Raw genomic sequence first — 18,669 nt, 5'->3', positions numbered from 1 at the left:
CGGTAAGTGCTCATTGAAGAAGCTCAGTAAGTGTAAATAATTTATTTATAATAATTACGATAGAGCCTAAAATAATACATAAAAAATATCCAAGTTTTAAATCTTAAAATATTACTTTAAACACATACATATTTTAACATAGAGAGAGAGAGAAGTTGGATAATGAAAATTAACAAATTTAAAATAGTTTTGGAATACTTCTACAAAATAATGCTATTTTGTTATTAAGTATAATTATGAATTAAATTCATAATGTTTATATACTGTAAATTTAGCATTTATGTTATTAATTTAACAAAATAAAACAGAGCTGTCACTTTTGCAGTGGAAACATTATATATATTTTATTATTGCATTAAATGAAGAATTTTAAGAGCAAGGTTAAAGTACATGCATATTGTTGTCTTATATAATAATATACGATTTCCACACATCTAGTTTTCACCCTGTTATAAAACTACTAACAACAACAAACTCAGTACATTTTGAGTAGATATATAATAACTGTGTTGATATTTTCCTGCTCAGCAAATAGTAGTCCTTATTCTAGAAATACACATAAACCAAAGGGAAAAAAAGGTTCAATACAAGACTGAAGAGTGTTTAAGTAAGCAAAGAGCTAAATATTGTGCTGTAATGTGCAATGTTTGTTAGCAATATATGGGAAAGTACTGACTAGGAAAATAAATATTGTTAGCAAAGATTATACAGACTATAACAAACTGGATAAATGTCTGTATATGCTTTAGACCGCAGAGTTATACTTGCTGCCTGGTAAGGAATCTATGCATTGTTTAATCAGTAGGACAGAAATTATACATCATTGTTGTCAACTCAAGAGTGTCAAGGCTAAAAATATTTCCATCACTTACAGCTCTCCGCCAGCCAAGAAAACTGGAGCTAAATTTAAGAAGAGGGTCTGGCTAACAACTCTGAACAATGTGTTAAACACGGACTTGTAATTGAAGATCATAAGCAGTATGATCATGTATATCATAAAAAAAGTTTACCAAAAATAAACGATTACTAAAACAACAAAAGTTTTTCAACTGCTGTTTTTTTAAAAAAAAAATACTTACAACTAAAAGTTGTAAGAGTTTGACTCTTTCATTGGAGAAGAGATTCACTCCCAAATCAAATATCAATATCACTTTTGAGCAAATATGCTGTACACAAGAGTGATATCCAGCTAAAGTCAGAGTATAACCAGAAAATTTATATGAATTACATTTATGGATAAAAAAAAAAAAAATCATTAAATGCATGCTTGCTGTTTTTATGTGTTCTCTTAGAATTGCATTTTATTGTTTAATGTTTCAGTGGCATATCTGAGACTTTGAGTACATACCTTACAAAAAGAGTGAACTTTCTTTTTACTTTGAGACTACACTAGTTCTCAGTATTTTTATATAATAGTTTCCCTGATGCTATTGAATTTGCTGAAATAATCCACCCAGTTGAAATGAGCTTTAAAATAGACTTAAAGATTTATCCAAAAGTCTTTATTCAGCTGCCACATTATGAAATTGTACATCATAGTTACAATATACAAAATAACACCTTAAATCCATCGACTGCTTAATTCATATTCTTTGTGTAGTAATTCATATTCTGTATCAGTGCAGTTTTTGACACAATATAAATACCTTGGTGAAAAAGCCACCGTGGAGTCAAACACAATGAGTTTTGAATCGGGTCTCAGTTCTGAAAACATTTTTTTTTTTTTCTGTTCCTTATGCATATTCTTCTTAATACCACTTACAGGCTACACAAAGCAGTGGAGAAAACCCTGACATGATGAAATGTTTTAACATTTCCTTTGATTCCAACCGTTTTTTCATTTCAAAACAGACATTTCTAACACAGTATAACAAGCCTTATTTCAGATTGGTCATCTACAGATAATGACACATACTCATTAAGAGGTGTAATTTGGCTCTAGAGCTGTTAGAGGAGAACTGAAAGTCTGTACAAGATATGCCTGCTGAGCTGGCATCTGTTTGGCAGGAATATAACCAGCTCAGGTCTAATCATAACCCCATCACAGAGGGAAACACGGCTGTACCTGCAAAGAGAAAAGAGCATCGAAAGTTCATCAAACAACATTTGTAAAAAAGCAAACTTAATTATTTAATCACCCTGAGGCCATCCAAGATGAGTTTGATGGACTGGAGTCGAATGGATCACTTGATGTTTTTATCAGCTGTTTGAACTCTCATTCTGACGGCACCCATTCACTGCAGAGGATCCAGCAAGTGATGCGATGCTAAACTTTATGCAAACTTTTTCTAAAGAGGAAACAAACTCATCTACATCTTGTTGGATGGCCTGAGGGTAAGTACATTTCCAACCAATCTTCATTTTAGTGTGAACTACTCCTTTAACAGCAGGGTTACCTCTTCATTGTGTTTGTTACAAAATCTACTGACAGCCTTGTTAATGGATAATATTATATAAAATTTGTGTGCATTTCATTATATATACAGTATATTAGCTTTAAATTAACTTAAAGGACATTTGTATCTGCATTTGACAAACCTATATCGCTCAACTGTGAATGTTGCAAAACTTTTTTTTTTTAAACATCTGAACAGCCTCTAAAAATACTGTATTATTACTTATTTAATACCTGTTATATACAGATATAAACTCTAATATATATTACATAAAATAATCTCACTGCCTTGTCAGTGATTCGTACTTTTTGGGCTACCTTGACCATCTGCAGAGTCAATGTCTGGAACTTTCCAATCTAGCTTGCGTCCTTTCTCATAGAGAGCCTTGAGGACCTTCCGGAACTCTTCTTGTCCTCCGTTATGACTCAGCTCCAAGTACTTCCTGTACAACTGTAGGGCAGTCCGTGCATCTTCGATACTATCATGAGTTTCGCTCTGAATGTTCAGATCTGAACAAATGTTCAAATAGCCATAAAACACGATACATAGAAAATGACATACGAGGTCAAGAGATAAGGGAAAGTTTATGGGTCATTCTGTGTCAACTCAAGCAGTGTTGCTGGCTCAAATGTTTGATTTTGCTAAAAAAAATTCTGAAGAAACCATTTGGCACATAATGCAACAAAGGTTGCTAAAGTCAAAAGATTTTACAAACAGACCTACCAATCTGTGTGTAAAAATAACATTATGATGCTGCCATCTTTCTGAAGTCATTTTCACCCCCTTGTAATTTGGCACTGAATCTCATGTGAAGTTTGCCATGTTGACCCCCCTCTACAAAATAGTGGACTACTCAGTAAATATTCACCCATGACATTAAATATTTTGGCTTTCATCGCTATACATCTCTGTCTTTCTTCAGAAAAGATATATTAGCAAAATCAAAAATTTGAGCAGGGGAAGTTTTTGAAATTTGACATGGAATGACCTTTATGCAAGAAACCTACCGAGAAAGTACCACGCCAGGAAACGCAGAGAAATCATTCGTTTCCTAGGCATGTGGAAGAGGTAGACGGTGTCAATCACCTGTTCTTTTGGAACCTAAAAATGTGAGGGGTTATAATTTAAACACTTCAGGATACTAAATAAAACATTAACTCACAAAAAATTCAACTCACCATCAAATTTATGACCCGGAAATCTTTCTGTAACCCGTGGCCGACAAAGCGAACGCCAGTGTCGATAAGAAAACGCAATTTCAAATACGTAGATTTCAGAGTAGTCAAATGTTTCGAGGAAATCTTTGCATCCAGGTCTCCAGGTTTGATACCAGAGTACTGGGTCAGGTAGTCCACCACCTGTACATCCAAAGAGCTTAAATTAGTAAGAAGCAGAAAGGTTTTTCCCAACATTTTGATAAAAACACAAAGTATGGAAATCACTAGTACAGTAATAGTTATTCCCTGTGATTCACCTTACAGTTAAATGATTCAAATATATTCAGTGTCACAAGTGACACAAACAAATAACACATCTCACCTGACAAGGCACAAAACTGTAGTTCTCACTTTATGAGGTCATTAAAAGGTCCTGAAAATTTCAAAAGGTAATTTCCCTATTATGTGAGTTACATTTAGAATGATTCTACTGATTTATGACCTGTTCCTGTGTTGATATGTAGTCATCAATGAACGGCACTCCCTCATTGGGTCCCTGGCCTCTCACGCATGTGATACGAGCAACAGACATCTGACTGGGCTTAATGGTGGACTTGGTCCCGTCACTGCGCAGTTCTGCCTCTTCCTGTTCAAGCAGCAACACACAAAAGCATTAAATATTTGGGGTAGGAGAAAACTGTTTGTTTGTTTGTTTATGATCTAATGGCATGCGGGCTACCTCGGCTATATTCATTGCGAGAACGAGGTTAGTTAAATTAAGTTTTTAAATTTGATCTTAGATAATTCTAAAACTAAATCTGGCCTTACTTTATTAAAAATCTTTCCATTAAAGTCAACAGAAAAATAAAGAGTTCTGACAGACTTTAAACTATTACAATCCACAAAATATGATTTAAAGATGGGTAGGAGAAAAAAATATTTCAAAAAATGTCAGTAATTATAGAACATTAGAGTGTTTCCCACTGACCTGGTTGAGTGTGACAAATTCTGCATCCAATCCAACAAGGTCTGCAGCCTGCGGCATCTCACTCATCATTAGAGGTATGAAGGTGGCGTGACTCTTCCTCTGTTTCCGTGCCAACGAGGCCTCGGTCAGCAGAACGCTGGCATCAATAGGATTCTTAACTAGGAGGAAATGGAAATGATGCAGGAATAATTAAAACAGATGCTCATCATGGCTGCATTTCTTTGATTAAAAAAACAGTAATGTTGTGAAATATTATTACAATTTTACAATTTGATGCAATAGTGTATGTATATTATAAATGTTCATCATCTTAATAAAATGCAAACTTTATTACATATTTGTGATAGCACTGATACATTTTAGTGACTAGCCCAAAAGTACATTCTTTTGGATGAATGATCACATACTTCGCAAATCATACTTGGGATGGTAGTTCCTCTTGACGTAGTAAAGTACAGCAGGAACCTTCCAGTTCATATCAAACTGAGCTGATTCTGCCTAATGGAGACATATTGCAACACAATTCAGGGTCACATATGACGCATTTCCAGTGGGAATACAGAACTCGCTGTGCGAGTACACATGGGGTCTTTTCATAATAGGAAAAGTTGGAATTTGCCTGATGTTTGGTATTTTTACCTTATCGATGGGCTCAATCAGAAAATCATTGAACAGATACCACTGCTGGTGTGTTACTCCCTGAAAGCAAGACAGAAAACACAGTTTGTCCCTTATGTCCAACATATTATGTCAAAAATCTAGCAAGTACTTTAAAGATTCGCTCATACCTCTTTCCTTTGATGGTAGGTCTCGCCCACTTTGATATGTACTACCAGGTTTCCTCCGGTCCGAGCATCCTGGATATGAGATACGGTGACGACCAGGTCATAGACAGATGCTCCTTCTGCCTCTTCACTTTCAGTCAGCTATGAGAAGAAACAAGGCACATTTCATTTGAGCCAGGGCATCTTTCCCAGGTATGACAAATCTCGATGTGGTTAATGAAGTTCACCCTCTGAAACAGTGAAAAGGTGTTCCTCACCTCCTCTCCCTCAGACAGGCTGCTGATCTCCAGGCCCTGAGTCTTACTGATGCACATCTTCAGACTGAGAGGGATCCACACATGCCTCATGTCCTCCGCTTGAGTGTCAAAGGTCAAGCCCTCCACGCTGCACAGCTCTTCCTTATATATATATATATATATATATATATATATATATATATATATATATATATATATATATATATATATTAAATAAAAAACATATAGACAGATGCGTTTCTACAATCAGCACACTTACTCTAAACACCATTCTGTCGGTAAAGGCTCTTTGGGTTTGGGAGGTTCATCTGCTTCTTTCTTTAGAGCTTTGTTGTATGCATACTGCGAACAAAAAAAATGTAAAAATTAATGAATGGAAAATTAAAACAAATCAGTGTGCCTAGAGTGTCATATACCAGTAACATACAGATCAGCTGAATGAACAGGCTGTTGCATTGCTAATACACCACTGACATATCTCACTGTCATATGACAGAAAAATATCATATAACAAAGCCATCTTTAAGTAATGACTCCAACGACTGTGTAAAGGATATTTAAGTGTGGATTTATGGCTGAATTCTGTAAATGCATGACTATATATCCTGACAACAAGAGGGGATATGGGTCTAACCTCAGTCTGTGCTTTCCAGAACTCTGCCTCCTTAACGCTGTTCACCTCACAGTTGATCACCAGAACATCAGGCAGACAGCGAATGTTCCTGGTCTGCACCTAACAATACATAAATATTTAGTATTTTGTGCTTCTCTTTTGGTTGGTAAGATTTTTGAAACAAGTTTTTGAAGCTGTTTTTGTCTCTTCTGCTCAACAAGGCTGCATTTATTTGATCAAAAATAAAGCAAAACCAGTAATACTGTGAAACGTTTATATATAGATACATAGGCATGTAAAAACCTACTGTTGGCTGGTATTTCTCACAGTTGTCACACCAGGCCTGTGTGCTTTGCTCCAGACATATACTCTTCTTTAGGATTTCTGCAAAGTCATATTCCTCTATCTTCTTATCTGTCAAGAATCAAAGAGATCATTTAATGAATTAGCTCAGTTTACAAAAGAAGACAGATGTATTGATGTGTGAATGTTTGGTGGTTCTGACCTAGAGAGCTCTGCTCAGGGTAGTGCATGGTAAACAGCAGAGTTAAGGAGGAGCGAACCGTCTCCTTTCCACAGCGACACAAACTGCTGTTCTCCACTTCACAGCCAAACAACCGGCCAATCACAGACTCCCCCGAGGAACCCAGCGTGCTGCGGTGGAGACAAAACCTAAATTGTTCTCAACTTCATTCTTGTGTAAATTATTGCATTGAATTTAAGAATAGTGCTCCACACCTGCTGCTGGCTCCTCTGTATGCCTGCGGCCCTTCCTGCTCCAGTGTTTCCTGATGCAGCTGTGCAAGAATGAAACGGTTCCAACTCTGGATGAGACGGCCTAGACGGGCTTTCCCTGTCTGCTCATCAGAGTCAGCCAGGATCAAACCTAAAGCAGACGCCTCCGGGATTGTCCGGAAAGCCCGGAGAAAATTACTGGCCTGTAAAGAAAACAAACAAGTGCTTTGTGTATGTGCATATGCTATACTCAGCTGGGGATGAATTCTGACTGAACTGAAAGTGTTAGTGTACCTGGCAGGGGTCTCCTCTGCTCAAGTCCAGCATGTGAAAAAGGAATCCCAGCTCACAGGCCAAACAGAACTCCTTCTGACACAAATGATTCTGTACCAGGCACCTGACTGGCTCCAGGAAGTACAGCACCTGCCACAGCATACACAGAATTAACTATTAACACAATTCCAGAGAACTGGAACATCCAAAGTGAAAGTTGTGTATTCCCAAAATTCTGTAGAAAGCAAAAAAATTCCAAGGACTTTTTAGAGGAATCGGCATGGTGACTATGCAAATATCAGGCAATTACATTTTAATGTGTATAATTATGAATCAGAATAAATATGTAATGTTATTATACATAATATATTCAGTATAAAATGCAGTAAAAATGGTATGTGTGTGTATTTTCACCTGGATCATGCAGTTGCAGTAAGCGTTGGGTATGTGAGGCTCCAAACCAGCAAACAAAGTCCGGTTATAGTGCTTAAAATCAAAGTCTTCCAGTCCCAGTTTGGAATATTTAATGGTGACCTGACATAAACACGTGCCACATAATCAGAAACCCAGTATCTCAGGGGTCTTCAATTGTATGCAAACAAATATTTTGTTCTAAAAACAATACATTTAACATTATCTAAACACAATTATCTATGCACAACAATTGCTCATCACTACCTTCCTGTATTTCTTTGGAACCATGTAAAGATGCGGCTCCTCATCTCGACCAATAGGAGATTCCGGGACCTGATTATAACTGTCATACTCAAGCTCTGTGTCTTTAATCTTATAAGGAACCTGGCAAAAACAGAGATTAAAAGCATAAAGAAATTACTTGTTGGACAGCATTACTGAACTGAAATGATTGACACATTGTCAAATAACATACCAGAGACACTAGATCAGCTACGTTACTGTAAGACAGGACTTCGCTCTTACAGCATATGGAAAGTCTTTGTCTTGATAGTTGTTTACCATTTTTACACATTTAGTGATGCTGAAACCATTGAAATCTGTTGAGTTTACCTGGTTTCTGGGACGGGTTCTAGGATTGGGGGCGTATCCAATAAAGCCCACGGTTTTCATAGTCCTAAGAATCTCTGGATCTACTGGAGGAGCCCGTCTGACAGTGAAAAGATCACATTTACATTAATTAATCACCATATAGCATGTCATTTGTTAAGTGAATTTATATTACACCTGTGTAAATGAAATTAGTGTGAATAAAAAAGTGAGAGCTACCAAATATATTTTTGCTAAAATTTAAACAATAGATCCAGGTCTATGACATAGGATCATGACCTTGCCTGAGACATACTGCAGGGGGCAGTATTACACAATAACACTCAAATACAGTAGGGGCTGTGCAGAATTCCATACTACTCTAATACTCTATGATTTTCTGCAAAATATGCAAATGTATGTATGTACGAATGCATAGAATACCCAGATGACCTACTAAATTTGCAGAACAAATATTTGAATACTGCAATTTTTCTCTCTTTTTTGACTCCTACATAATGTGGTTGGATTGCAAATGTAAAAAAAAAAATGTTTGGACAAAATTGGATTATAAATGTGACCTAAGTTTACATCTGCTATGAACAAAATCTAAATAAATAGTTGTACAAAATGTAATAATACATTAAAAAAGTGTAAAAAAAAAAAAAAAAAAAAAAGATATAAAATGCACTTGTATCTCAATGTATCTTCAAGCACTATATCTTTTACTTATTATTTAAAAACATTTACATATACACAACTGTTCAAAAGCTTGATGTCAGAAATAAATTAAAACTTTTATTCAGTAAGGATGCTTTAAACTGATCAAAAGTGACAGTAAAAAATTTACAATGCTACAAGATATTTTTTATTTCAAATAAATGCTGTTTGTTTTTATTCATCAAATCCAAAAATATGAATCAGCAAAACAGTTTTCAATGTTGTTGATATTAATATTAAATAATAATAATAAATGTTTCTTAAGCATATTAATTGAGAATAAAGACAAAGAAAAACTGGAATTATGGCTGCTGAAAATTCAGCTTTGCCATCACAGGAATAAACTATATTAAAATATAATAAAATGAAAAACTGTAATTGTAACAATTTTTCACAATATTACTGATTTACTTTATTTTGATCAAATAAATGCAGCTTTTGTGAGACTTCTTTCAAAAACATTAAAATATCTTGCTGACCCTAGTGTCGATACGAGGTGTAGTCATACCTGGGGCTGGGCATGATAAGGGAGGTGGGCCAATCAGAGAGCAGGGGCTCGGTACTGGTGAGGGGCATGGGTAGGAGAGACAGAGGCATGAGCTCATGGTTCCAGTCCAGCTGGGGCAGGGAGTCCACCAGACAGGGCAGAGCTAACTCTGTCTCTCTGGAGTAACTGTTAAAGGACACCTCTGGGGCGCTGGACCACAGGTGCACACAGCCACCAGAGTCCCCAAAGGAGAGCGCCTGTTTGCTGGAGGACACTTCAAAGCTCATCAGCAGCTGCCCCACAGTGTTGACGTGGAAGATATCAGCCAGATTGGCCAGACCAGTGGGCTCGCAGAACTGACACTGACCTACAGACACAAAGACAGTCTCACACACCAGGATCTCATATATTTTTGTAAAATATTCTATTTTTTTTTTTACTATTACTAATTGTGACCCTGGACCACAAAACTTAAGTCGCTGGGGTATAGTTGTAGCAATAGCCAAAAATACATTGTATGGGTCAAAATTATTGATTTTTCTGTTATGCCAAAAATCATTAGGATATTAAGTAAAGATCATGTTCCATGAAGATATTTTGTAAATTTCCTACCATAAATATATTAAAACTTAATTTTTGATTAGTAAAACACACATCAAAGAAACTTCATTTGAACAACTTTAAAGGTATTTTTCTCAATATTTAAATTTTTTTGCATCCTCAGATTCCAGATTTCAAATAGTTGTATCTCTGCCAAATATTGTCCTATCCTAACAAACCAGACATCAATGGAAAGATTGTTTATTCAGCTTTCAGATGATGTATAAATCTTAATTTCGAAAAATTGATCCTTATAACTGGTTCTGTGGTCCAGGGTCACAATTAGCAAAGCTATGTTGTAAATATGTACTGTATATTTAAAAAACAACAACCAAATAGTAAATAGACTAGTAAAGGACAGTAACAGTGCTTATTTCAAATCAGACGTCTGATTCAACTTCTAACTCAAGAGCAATAGTTTTCACCCATTTTTCATTTTTATTTTTATTTTCTTTTATAAAATGTACTTTTTAATTTTATTTAAATTTTAATTGAAAATTTTATTTTATTTACAATATAATTAATAAATTATTAATTTCAAAATAATGATTTTATGTTTAACCTGAAATCTTAAAAAAACAAACAAACAAAAAAAACATTTAATAACTCTGCATTTCTAATGACGTTTCCTTCCCTTTTTTGTTTTGAAGAAAACCAAACCCCACTTACATTTTGTTCATTTTCTACTTGGAAATACAACACATAACAATTGTTAAATGCATCGAGTCAGAATGTTTTCAAGCCAAGTACTCTGTAATGCATGTCTGCACCTTCAGCATGATTAGTTCATGTGACCTTCCGACTGAAAATCTATGTGGATAACATGACAACCACCAAAGAGGAAATGAAAGTAAGGTGGGACTTTTGAAATTCTGAAAAACTGCAATAACATCAGTATGCTTCAGAAGAAAAGAACTAGATTAAACGTGAGGCTTGGAACAACAACGGTAATCCAAAGAAGAACACTACTGGATGATTAAAATACTTCGCAAGTTACAAACAAAAAACCCCCAACATTTCTTCAGCACATCAGGGACAGTTGGCACTTGGCACTTGGGTGCGGCAACCACACCAATACCATCCCGTGTATTATTCATAGTATTTTATTCTGAGAATTACCATTAGAGTTCTCCTTTTAGTGACAACAGTTAGGTAAAAACCACCAGTACTCCCACCTTCATGACATACACGTCCATGCATTATACCTGTTTGTGAAATGATAGCCAGGCGGGAGGTGTATGTGGGGATGAAGCGGAGGAAGAGGGGATCCACGTGGACCTGCAGTGGGGTGATGGCCCTCATCATGCGCAGATCGTACACCATGAGGAACCGGTCACATGACAGTCCATTCAGGCCACGGCTTGAGAAGCCACAGGCTGCCAACAGGTTACCGTGTACGTCGAAATCAGACAGACTGCCAGAGAACGCGTCAAACTCATGCTCCATTTTAAATGTGCGTAGATCACGCAGAGACACCTATGACAAATAATTGACACAAATGACAATGAAGAGATTAAATGAATGTTGAGTACTATATATTAAACTACAAACTGCAGAGATAGATGAATGCATTTGAATAATGATTTCATTATGGCATCTTTCATTATCCATAAATATATGCCAGAAAATAAGGTCAATTATCTATTTTATTATCTATTTTATAGACTATATGTTTAGATATAGTATATGGTCGGCAATTAAAAATGTTTAGTCATCTTTTAGCTTTTTCTCAGTTTAATATATATATATATATACAGTATATATATATATATATATATATATATATATATATATATATATATATATATATATATATATATATATATAGTACTGGTCAAACGTTTGGAAACATTACTATTTTTAATGTTTTTGAAAGAAGTTTCTTCTGCTCATCAAGCCTGCATTTATTTGATCAAAAATACAGAAAAAAAATGTAATATTGTGATATATTATTACAATTTAAAATAATTGTTAAAATAATTGTTGATATCATTTATTTCTGTGATGCAAAGCTGAATTTTTAGGATCATTATCACATGATCCTTTAGAAATCATTCTAATATGATGATTCATTATCAAAGTTGGAAACAGTTCTGCTGCTTAATATTTTTTCAGAACATGTGATACTTTTTTAGGATACTTTGATGAATAAAAAGTAAAAAAAAAAAAAAAAAAAAAAGAAGCTATGTTTTTAAAATATAAATATTTTGTAATAACAATATACACTACTGGTCAGTAATTTGGGATCAGTAATTTTTTTTGTCTTTCTTTTTTAAATAAAATCAATACCTTTATTCAGCAAGGATGTGTTAAATTGATAAAAAGTGATAGTAAAGAAAATATATTATTAGAATATATATTATTAGAAATTTTTATTTTTATTTTGAATAAATGCAGTTCTTTTTAACCTTTTATTCATCAAATATATTAGACAGCAGCAGAACTGTTTCCAACACTCATAATAAATCAGAATATTAGAATGATTTCTAAATGATCATGTGATAGACTGGATGTTACATGTGACACTGAAGGCTGGAGTAATGATGCTGAAAAATTCAGCTTTGCATCACAGGAATAAATTATTTTTTTTAAAGTATATTCAAATAGAAAACTATTATTTTAAGTTGTAATAATATTTCACAATATTACTGTTTTTTCTATATTTTTGATCAAATAAATGCAGGCTTGATGAGCAGAAGAAACTTCTTTCAAAAACATTAAAAATAGTAATGTTTCCAAACTTCTGACCTGTACTATATATATATATATATATTAAATATATATACATAAATATATATATATATATATATATATATATATATATATATATATATATATATATATTTATTTATTTATTTATTTATTGTTGTATTTATTTATTTATTTATGTATTTATTTATTATTCATTAACTGCATTTACTAATGAAATACTAAAATCTTTTTCCATGTTTTTCAATGACCCACCATATAAGTTGTTATGGTAAGACAGATGGATCCATGCACATTAAGCTCTTCCACTTAATTTTGTGGACAAGCTGAAAATTCCAACTACTAAATAGTCTGAACTGATCAGCCTGTGAGAAAATTAGGAATGTGTGAAAAAGCCCTGTGTATTCTACCTGTGTTTACAGCTGAAGTGTAGGCAGCATGTTCCCACATTAGCTCAGAGCAAAACTTTTCATAAACAACATCCCTCTATTCTGTGGGAAAAGCGAAAGAAGGAAACAATTTGTTCCAGATCCATTTTCGCTTTACTCCTTCACTCACCTTGCCAGATGTGTGACCACAAAACAAGAAGCGATTGGACTGTCTCATGATGGCGACTCCAGGCACCTCAACAGTAAACTAGAGTGACAGTGGAAATGAAACATCAGGAAAAGATCTCTGACTATTTTAATACTGAAACATCCTCTAATCTATTATAGATAAGTGTAAAATTCCCATTAAGATATATCCCACAAAAGCCATAAATGATAAAGATAATAAAATGAAAAGAAAACTTTTTTCTATAAATACTTATATATGTTAGTGCCGTAAAATGATTAATCGCATACAAAATATAAGTTTTTGTTTGCATAATATATGTGTGTGTTCTGTGTATATTTATTATGTATATATTAATACGCACACAAACAGTACATATTTTGAAATATTTATATGTACTTACTTGTCTATAATTATATTCATATAATTTATATTATAAATAAATATATTTAATATATAAACAACCTAGTTTTGTGAAATATATACATGCATGTGTGTGTATTTATATATGCATAATAAATATACACAGCATAGACATACATATATTATGTAAACAAAATCTTTTATTTTGGATGCGGTTAATCGCGATTAATCGTTTGACAGCACTAATATATATATATATATATATATATATATATATATATATATATATATATATATATATATATATATATATATAATCAAAAAAGGTCAAAAGTTTGGAAACATTACTATTTTTAATGTTTTTGAAAGAAGTTTCTTCTGCTCATCAAGCCTGCATTTATTTGATCAAAAATACTGAAAAAAAAATTTAATATTGTAATATATTATTATAATTTAAAAATAATTGTTTTTAAATTTATTATACTTTAAATTATCATTTATTTCTGTGATGCAAAGCTGAATTTTTAGGATCATTAACACATGATCCTTTAGAAATCATTCTAATATGATGATTCATTATCAAAGTTGGAAAACAGTTCTGCTGCTTAATATTTTTTCAGAACATGTGATACTTTTTAGGATACTTTGATGAAAAAAAAAAAAAAAAAAAAAAAGCTATGTTTTTAAAATATAAATATTTTGTAATAACAATATACACTACTGGTCAGTAATTTGGGGTCAGTAATTTTTTTTCTTTCTTTTTTTAAAATAAAATCAATACTTTTATTCAGAAAGGATGTTTTTTTATTATTTTTTATTTTTATTTTGAATAAATGCAGTTCTTTTTAACCTTTTATTCATCAAATATATTAGACAGCAGAACTGTTTCCAACACTCATAATAAATCAGAATATTAGAATGATTTCTAAATGATCATGTGATAGACTGGATGTTACATGTGACACTGAAGGCTGGAGTAATGATGCTGAAAATTCAGCTTTGCAATCACAGGAATAAATAATTTTTTTTTAAAGTATATTTAAATAGAAAACCTATTATTTTAAAGTTGTAATAATATTTCACAATATTACTGTTTTTTTCTGTATTTTTGATCAAATAAATGCAACTTCTTTCAAAAACATTAAAAATAGTAATGTTTCCAAACTTTTGACCTGTACTGTAGCTGTATATATATATATCTATATATATATATATATAAAATGTACATAAAATTTTTTACCTTTATTTATTTTATAATTCTATTCATTTTTTTATTCAATCATCTTTAAAAATCATTCAATGATTAAAAAAAATTTAATTTGATAAAGCTGAACTATAAAATGTACATTAAATTTTTTACCTTTATTCTTTCATTTTTATTTTAAAAACATTCATTAATAAATCCTTTATAAAACAGGTACAGTTTGTTTTAAAGTATTACTGAAGTAGTGTTGTATCATCCTACTTTTTGTGTTTCCTGTACTGTTGTGAGGTCCAATTCGGCCACAAAGTTCTGCAGACCCCCCATTAACAATGTGTTATTATCTGTCAGAATCAAACTGTGCATGTCAGCACCCTCCTCCGTTCTGAAAAAATAAAAATGAATGAATGAATGAACACCCACACATAGGCATACATAAGCAAATAAAACCTTTTATTACAGTATTCGCAGGATATGCCTGTGTTCTACATGACTTTATGCTTTGAGGGCTTCCGACAGAGGAGTGCTAGTATGGACATGATACCTGCATTTACATCTTCAAATAATCATTATGTGGGTGTGCAACTCACGTATAATCAAACATAATTAAACCTCCTCGTGTCAAGCATTTGAGGTTGTTTTTGGTCAGAAACAGCACCCCTGTGTCCATACTCTGGATGTGGCGAATATCATCGGTCATGTGCACCTGGAAAGAGGAGTAGCGGCCCATTGTCGGCCCAAAGAAGGAACTTGCATGTCCCTGTTATGAAACAGAGGAAAGAAAAAAACACACACACCCAGGTCAGTAATGCGGCTCATGCTTGTGAATAAAGTGACATAACCTCTTAAATGTGGAAGTACACGGGGTGATGCGTTCAATGACTATCCAAACCACAGCTGAATTTTTGGAGCGAGATTAAACTTTAGCCTTAATTGTCCCAACTTCAGTAGAAACATTTATCCATTCATGCAGAATTTTTGGTGAAAACACTTGCTAGGTATACTGATTCATTTTACAGCTCTGCATATTATTTGAGTAGATGATGTAGGCTACACTGCTGGTCAAATGTTTGGTTTGGTTTCAATTTAGCTGTTCCTTCCAGCTCAACTGGACTCAGTCAGTGGCAACAGTCAGGTCTTTGACAAATTAAGTGATCTTTTCATTGATGACTTTTTGCCCCATTCTCAACACTCTCCTCATAAATACAATCTGCCAGATCAAACTTGTTTAGATATTTTTTTTTTTAAGTTCATCATCTAATCCCAAACCAATGGACTTGAAATCAAGTAAAGCATCTTTAGTTTCACTCTGGCTTAGTGATGTGATGTGATGTCAATTGGAGAAAATTAAATATTCTCTAAGAGGATCTACCAAACGTTTTTATTCAGCATGGACTCCAGTGATTACATATTTTGAAAAGGGCATAACTATTCCACCAAACTAAAATGAATAGTGAAATTAAAATGCCTGTCCACAATGAAATGGATAACGCAATCAGACACAATAGGCTAACAATAATGTCAAGCATTTCCTCATTGATTGTAATATCAAAACTTCGAGATTTAGTTTTTCCATTTTGGAATTCGTTTTTTATTTATTAAGATTATTAATTTTTTTTGTGGGTTGTGGGTATGTAATACGTCACTCTGTTCTTCCTTCAATAAAAATATTAATTTAAAAAAAAAGGTTGGAATAATTGTGATTTTTTTAATGTTTTTGAGTAAGTCTCTTATGCTCACAAAGGGTGCATTTATTATTATTATTTGATTAAAAAATACCGTAAAACCATAATATAGTTAAATATTATTACAATTTAAAATAACTGTGTTCTATTTGAATACATTTTGAAACACAATTTATTCCTGTGATGGTAAAGCTGAATTTTCCATTACTCCAGTCTTCAGTGTCACATGATCCTTTAGAAATCATTCTAATATGCTGATTTGCTGCTCAAAAAAAAAAAAAATAATAATAATTTTTTTTTTGCTTCTTCATATTTTTGTGGATCCTGTGATACCCCAAACTTTTGAATGACAGTGTAATTTTTTTTTTTTTTAAAGAAAAACTGAATATTTTTATTCAGCATAGGCACATTCAATTAAATATGATAACAAATACAATGCTACAAAATATTTATATTCCAAATAATCAGTTATTTTGAACTTTCTAATAAATCAAAGAATCCTAAAAAATATACATCACTGTTTCACAAAAATACAGAGCAGCAAAAACTGTTGTCAGTATTAATAATAAGAAGAACCATTATTAATAAATGAGCCCCAATAAAAATTAAGCACCAAATCAGCATGACACTAAAAACTAGAGTAATGGCTGCTGAAAATTCAGCTTTGCTAACATAAGAATAAATTAGATCTTAACATATGTTCAAATAATTATTACAATTTTAAATTGTAGTTATATTTCACAATATAAGTATTTTTCAATTAAATACAGCCTTGGTGAGCATAACCTCTTTGAAAACATAAAAAAAAACCAACATAATTATTCCAAACTTTTGACTGATAGTTTAAATGCAGCAATAAATGTGTCACTTCACCCGGTGGTTCCCCATCCACAGCAGCTCCTCCTGCAGATCGAAATGTGTTGCCGTCACAGGGATCCCAACTTCAGCAGCCACGCTGTGCTCCTACTACAACACCCCCACCACTATCATCAATTATTACAACACAACAAACAGCCAGCGCGTCGGGGTCGAGGTCCACGCCCTGCAGCAGAGCTGGGTCGAGCCGCGGGTCCATTGAAGAGTCCAGACCGGGCTCCAGGCCGCCATGCAGGCCAGGCGTGTACTCGCCCAAACCCGGGTCCAGACCCTCAAAGTTCATCATGAGGATGGTGGTGCTGGGTTAGAGGGATAGGAAACGGGGTCAATTTTGTGTCATTTAAAAATATATATGACTTGTGAAAAAAATGGTTGTGTTGTGTTTTTCTATGTGTATATGTCTATTTTTATGTGTATATAATACAGGTATTGTTCTTAAAACATCAAACAAACATATATATATATATATATATATATATATATATATGTTTGTTTGTTTGATGTTTTATATATATAATTATTTACTTATTTATTATTTATTTACTTATCTTCTTTCTTAATGCAATGAATTTGTAGCCTGTTACCATCCAAATCTCTCCTTAAAATATGGAAATAAAAGCTAACACTCTTCATTTATTCTCTCCCTACAATTTTTTTGTTTTATTTTAGTGATAAAAGGTTTTATTGACTTGAAGATAGATGCATCATGTAGAATCTTACCATGATAATGTGCAAGATTTTTTTATATTATTATTTTATTATTTATTTCTTTTTACAAATTTGTCTTATATTTGCTAGGCTTGTCAAGTAAATTGATTATTGAAAACTGGATATTATTAGAAATAAAAACAATAAATAAAAACAAAAAAACAAAAAGTTAGAAATGTTAAAAATAACTAAAAAAAACTACAAAACTGTCAAACTTCAAAACAACAAAAATTCAAAAAACATAATGAACATAATACATTCACCAATAAAATTTTCTTCTCATAAGAAATAAGAAAGGCACCCATTTAGACAATTAAATCCAGTGGTCATGGACACTTACTGCATGTGCTGCTTTTACAAAGCCAGTTAGCTGCGTACCTACACAGCATTTTTAGGCATCATGAGTTTAACAGGCACATTGCAATTTCTAACTAAAACTGCTCCCATACTTACTAAAAGCTCACTAGGCTATGAAACAAAGTAACTAACTTTTGAAAGCAAAATTAATTAATAAACTTGCACACTTCGTGGATAAACGGGATGTTATTGCATCGAAGTG

At 33.0% G+C, this 18,669-nt stretch overlaps 1 protein-coding gene across 1 annotated transcript; it reads right to left on the bottom strand.

The window, feature by feature from the left end:
* Positions 1 to 1,480: 1,480 nt before the first annotated feature.
* LOC109112074 (PAN2-PAN3 deadenylation complex catalytic subunit PAN2-like) lies at positions 1,481 to 17,497 on the bottom strand. The gene is made up of 25 exons (XM_042750285.1): positions 17,400 to 17,497; positions 15,432 to 15,601; positions 15,106 to 15,226; positions 13,281 to 13,358; positions 11,219 to 11,489; positions 9,435 to 9,780; positions 8,231 to 8,327; positions 7,883 to 8,002; positions 7,619 to 7,738; positions 7,226 to 7,354; positions 6,935 to 7,134; positions 6,702 to 6,850; positions 6,504 to 6,610; positions 6,218 to 6,316; positions 5,843 to 5,925; positions 5,584 to 5,725; positions 5,330 to 5,467; positions 5,181 to 5,240; positions 4,949 to 5,039; positions 4,542 to 4,699; positions 4,056 to 4,199; positions 3,575 to 3,754; positions 3,404 to 3,497; positions 2,702 to 2,905; positions 1,481 to 2,065 (listed from the first exon to the last, which is right to left on the bottom strand). The coding sequence occupies exons 1-25, from the start codon at positions 17,412 to 17,414 to the stop codon at positions 2,031 to 2,033; spliced, it is 3,351 nt and encodes a 1,116-aa protein (XP_042606219.1). The 5' UTR covers positions 17,415 to 17,497; the 3' UTR covers positions 1,481 to 2,030.
* Positions 17,498 to 18,669: the final 1,172 nt, after the last annotated feature.

Source organism: Cyprinus carpio, chromosome B23, assembly GCF_018340385.1.
Source record: "Cyprinus carpio isolate SPL01 chromosome B23, ASM1834038v1, whole genome shotgun sequence".
NCBI lineage: Eukaryota > Metazoa > Chordata > Actinopteri > Cypriniformes > Cyprinidae > Cyprinus > Cyprinus carpio.
The sequence above is the reverse complement of the archived record's forward strand: the minus strand, read 5'-3'. Positions and strand labels throughout refer to the sequence as shown.

Bases quoted from the DNA above. Each gene is read 5' to 3' on its own strand.
- LOC109112074 (XM_042750285.1), bottom strand. The intron at 13,359-15,105 runs GTAGGATGATAC...CTGTCACTCTAG, and splicing joins CAGTACAGGAAACACAAAAA to TTTACTGTTGAGGTGCCTGG. The intron at 7,739-7,882 runs GTAGTGATGAGC...TGTTTATGTCAG, and splicing joins TTCCAAAGAAATACAGGAAG to GTCACCATTAAATATTCCAA.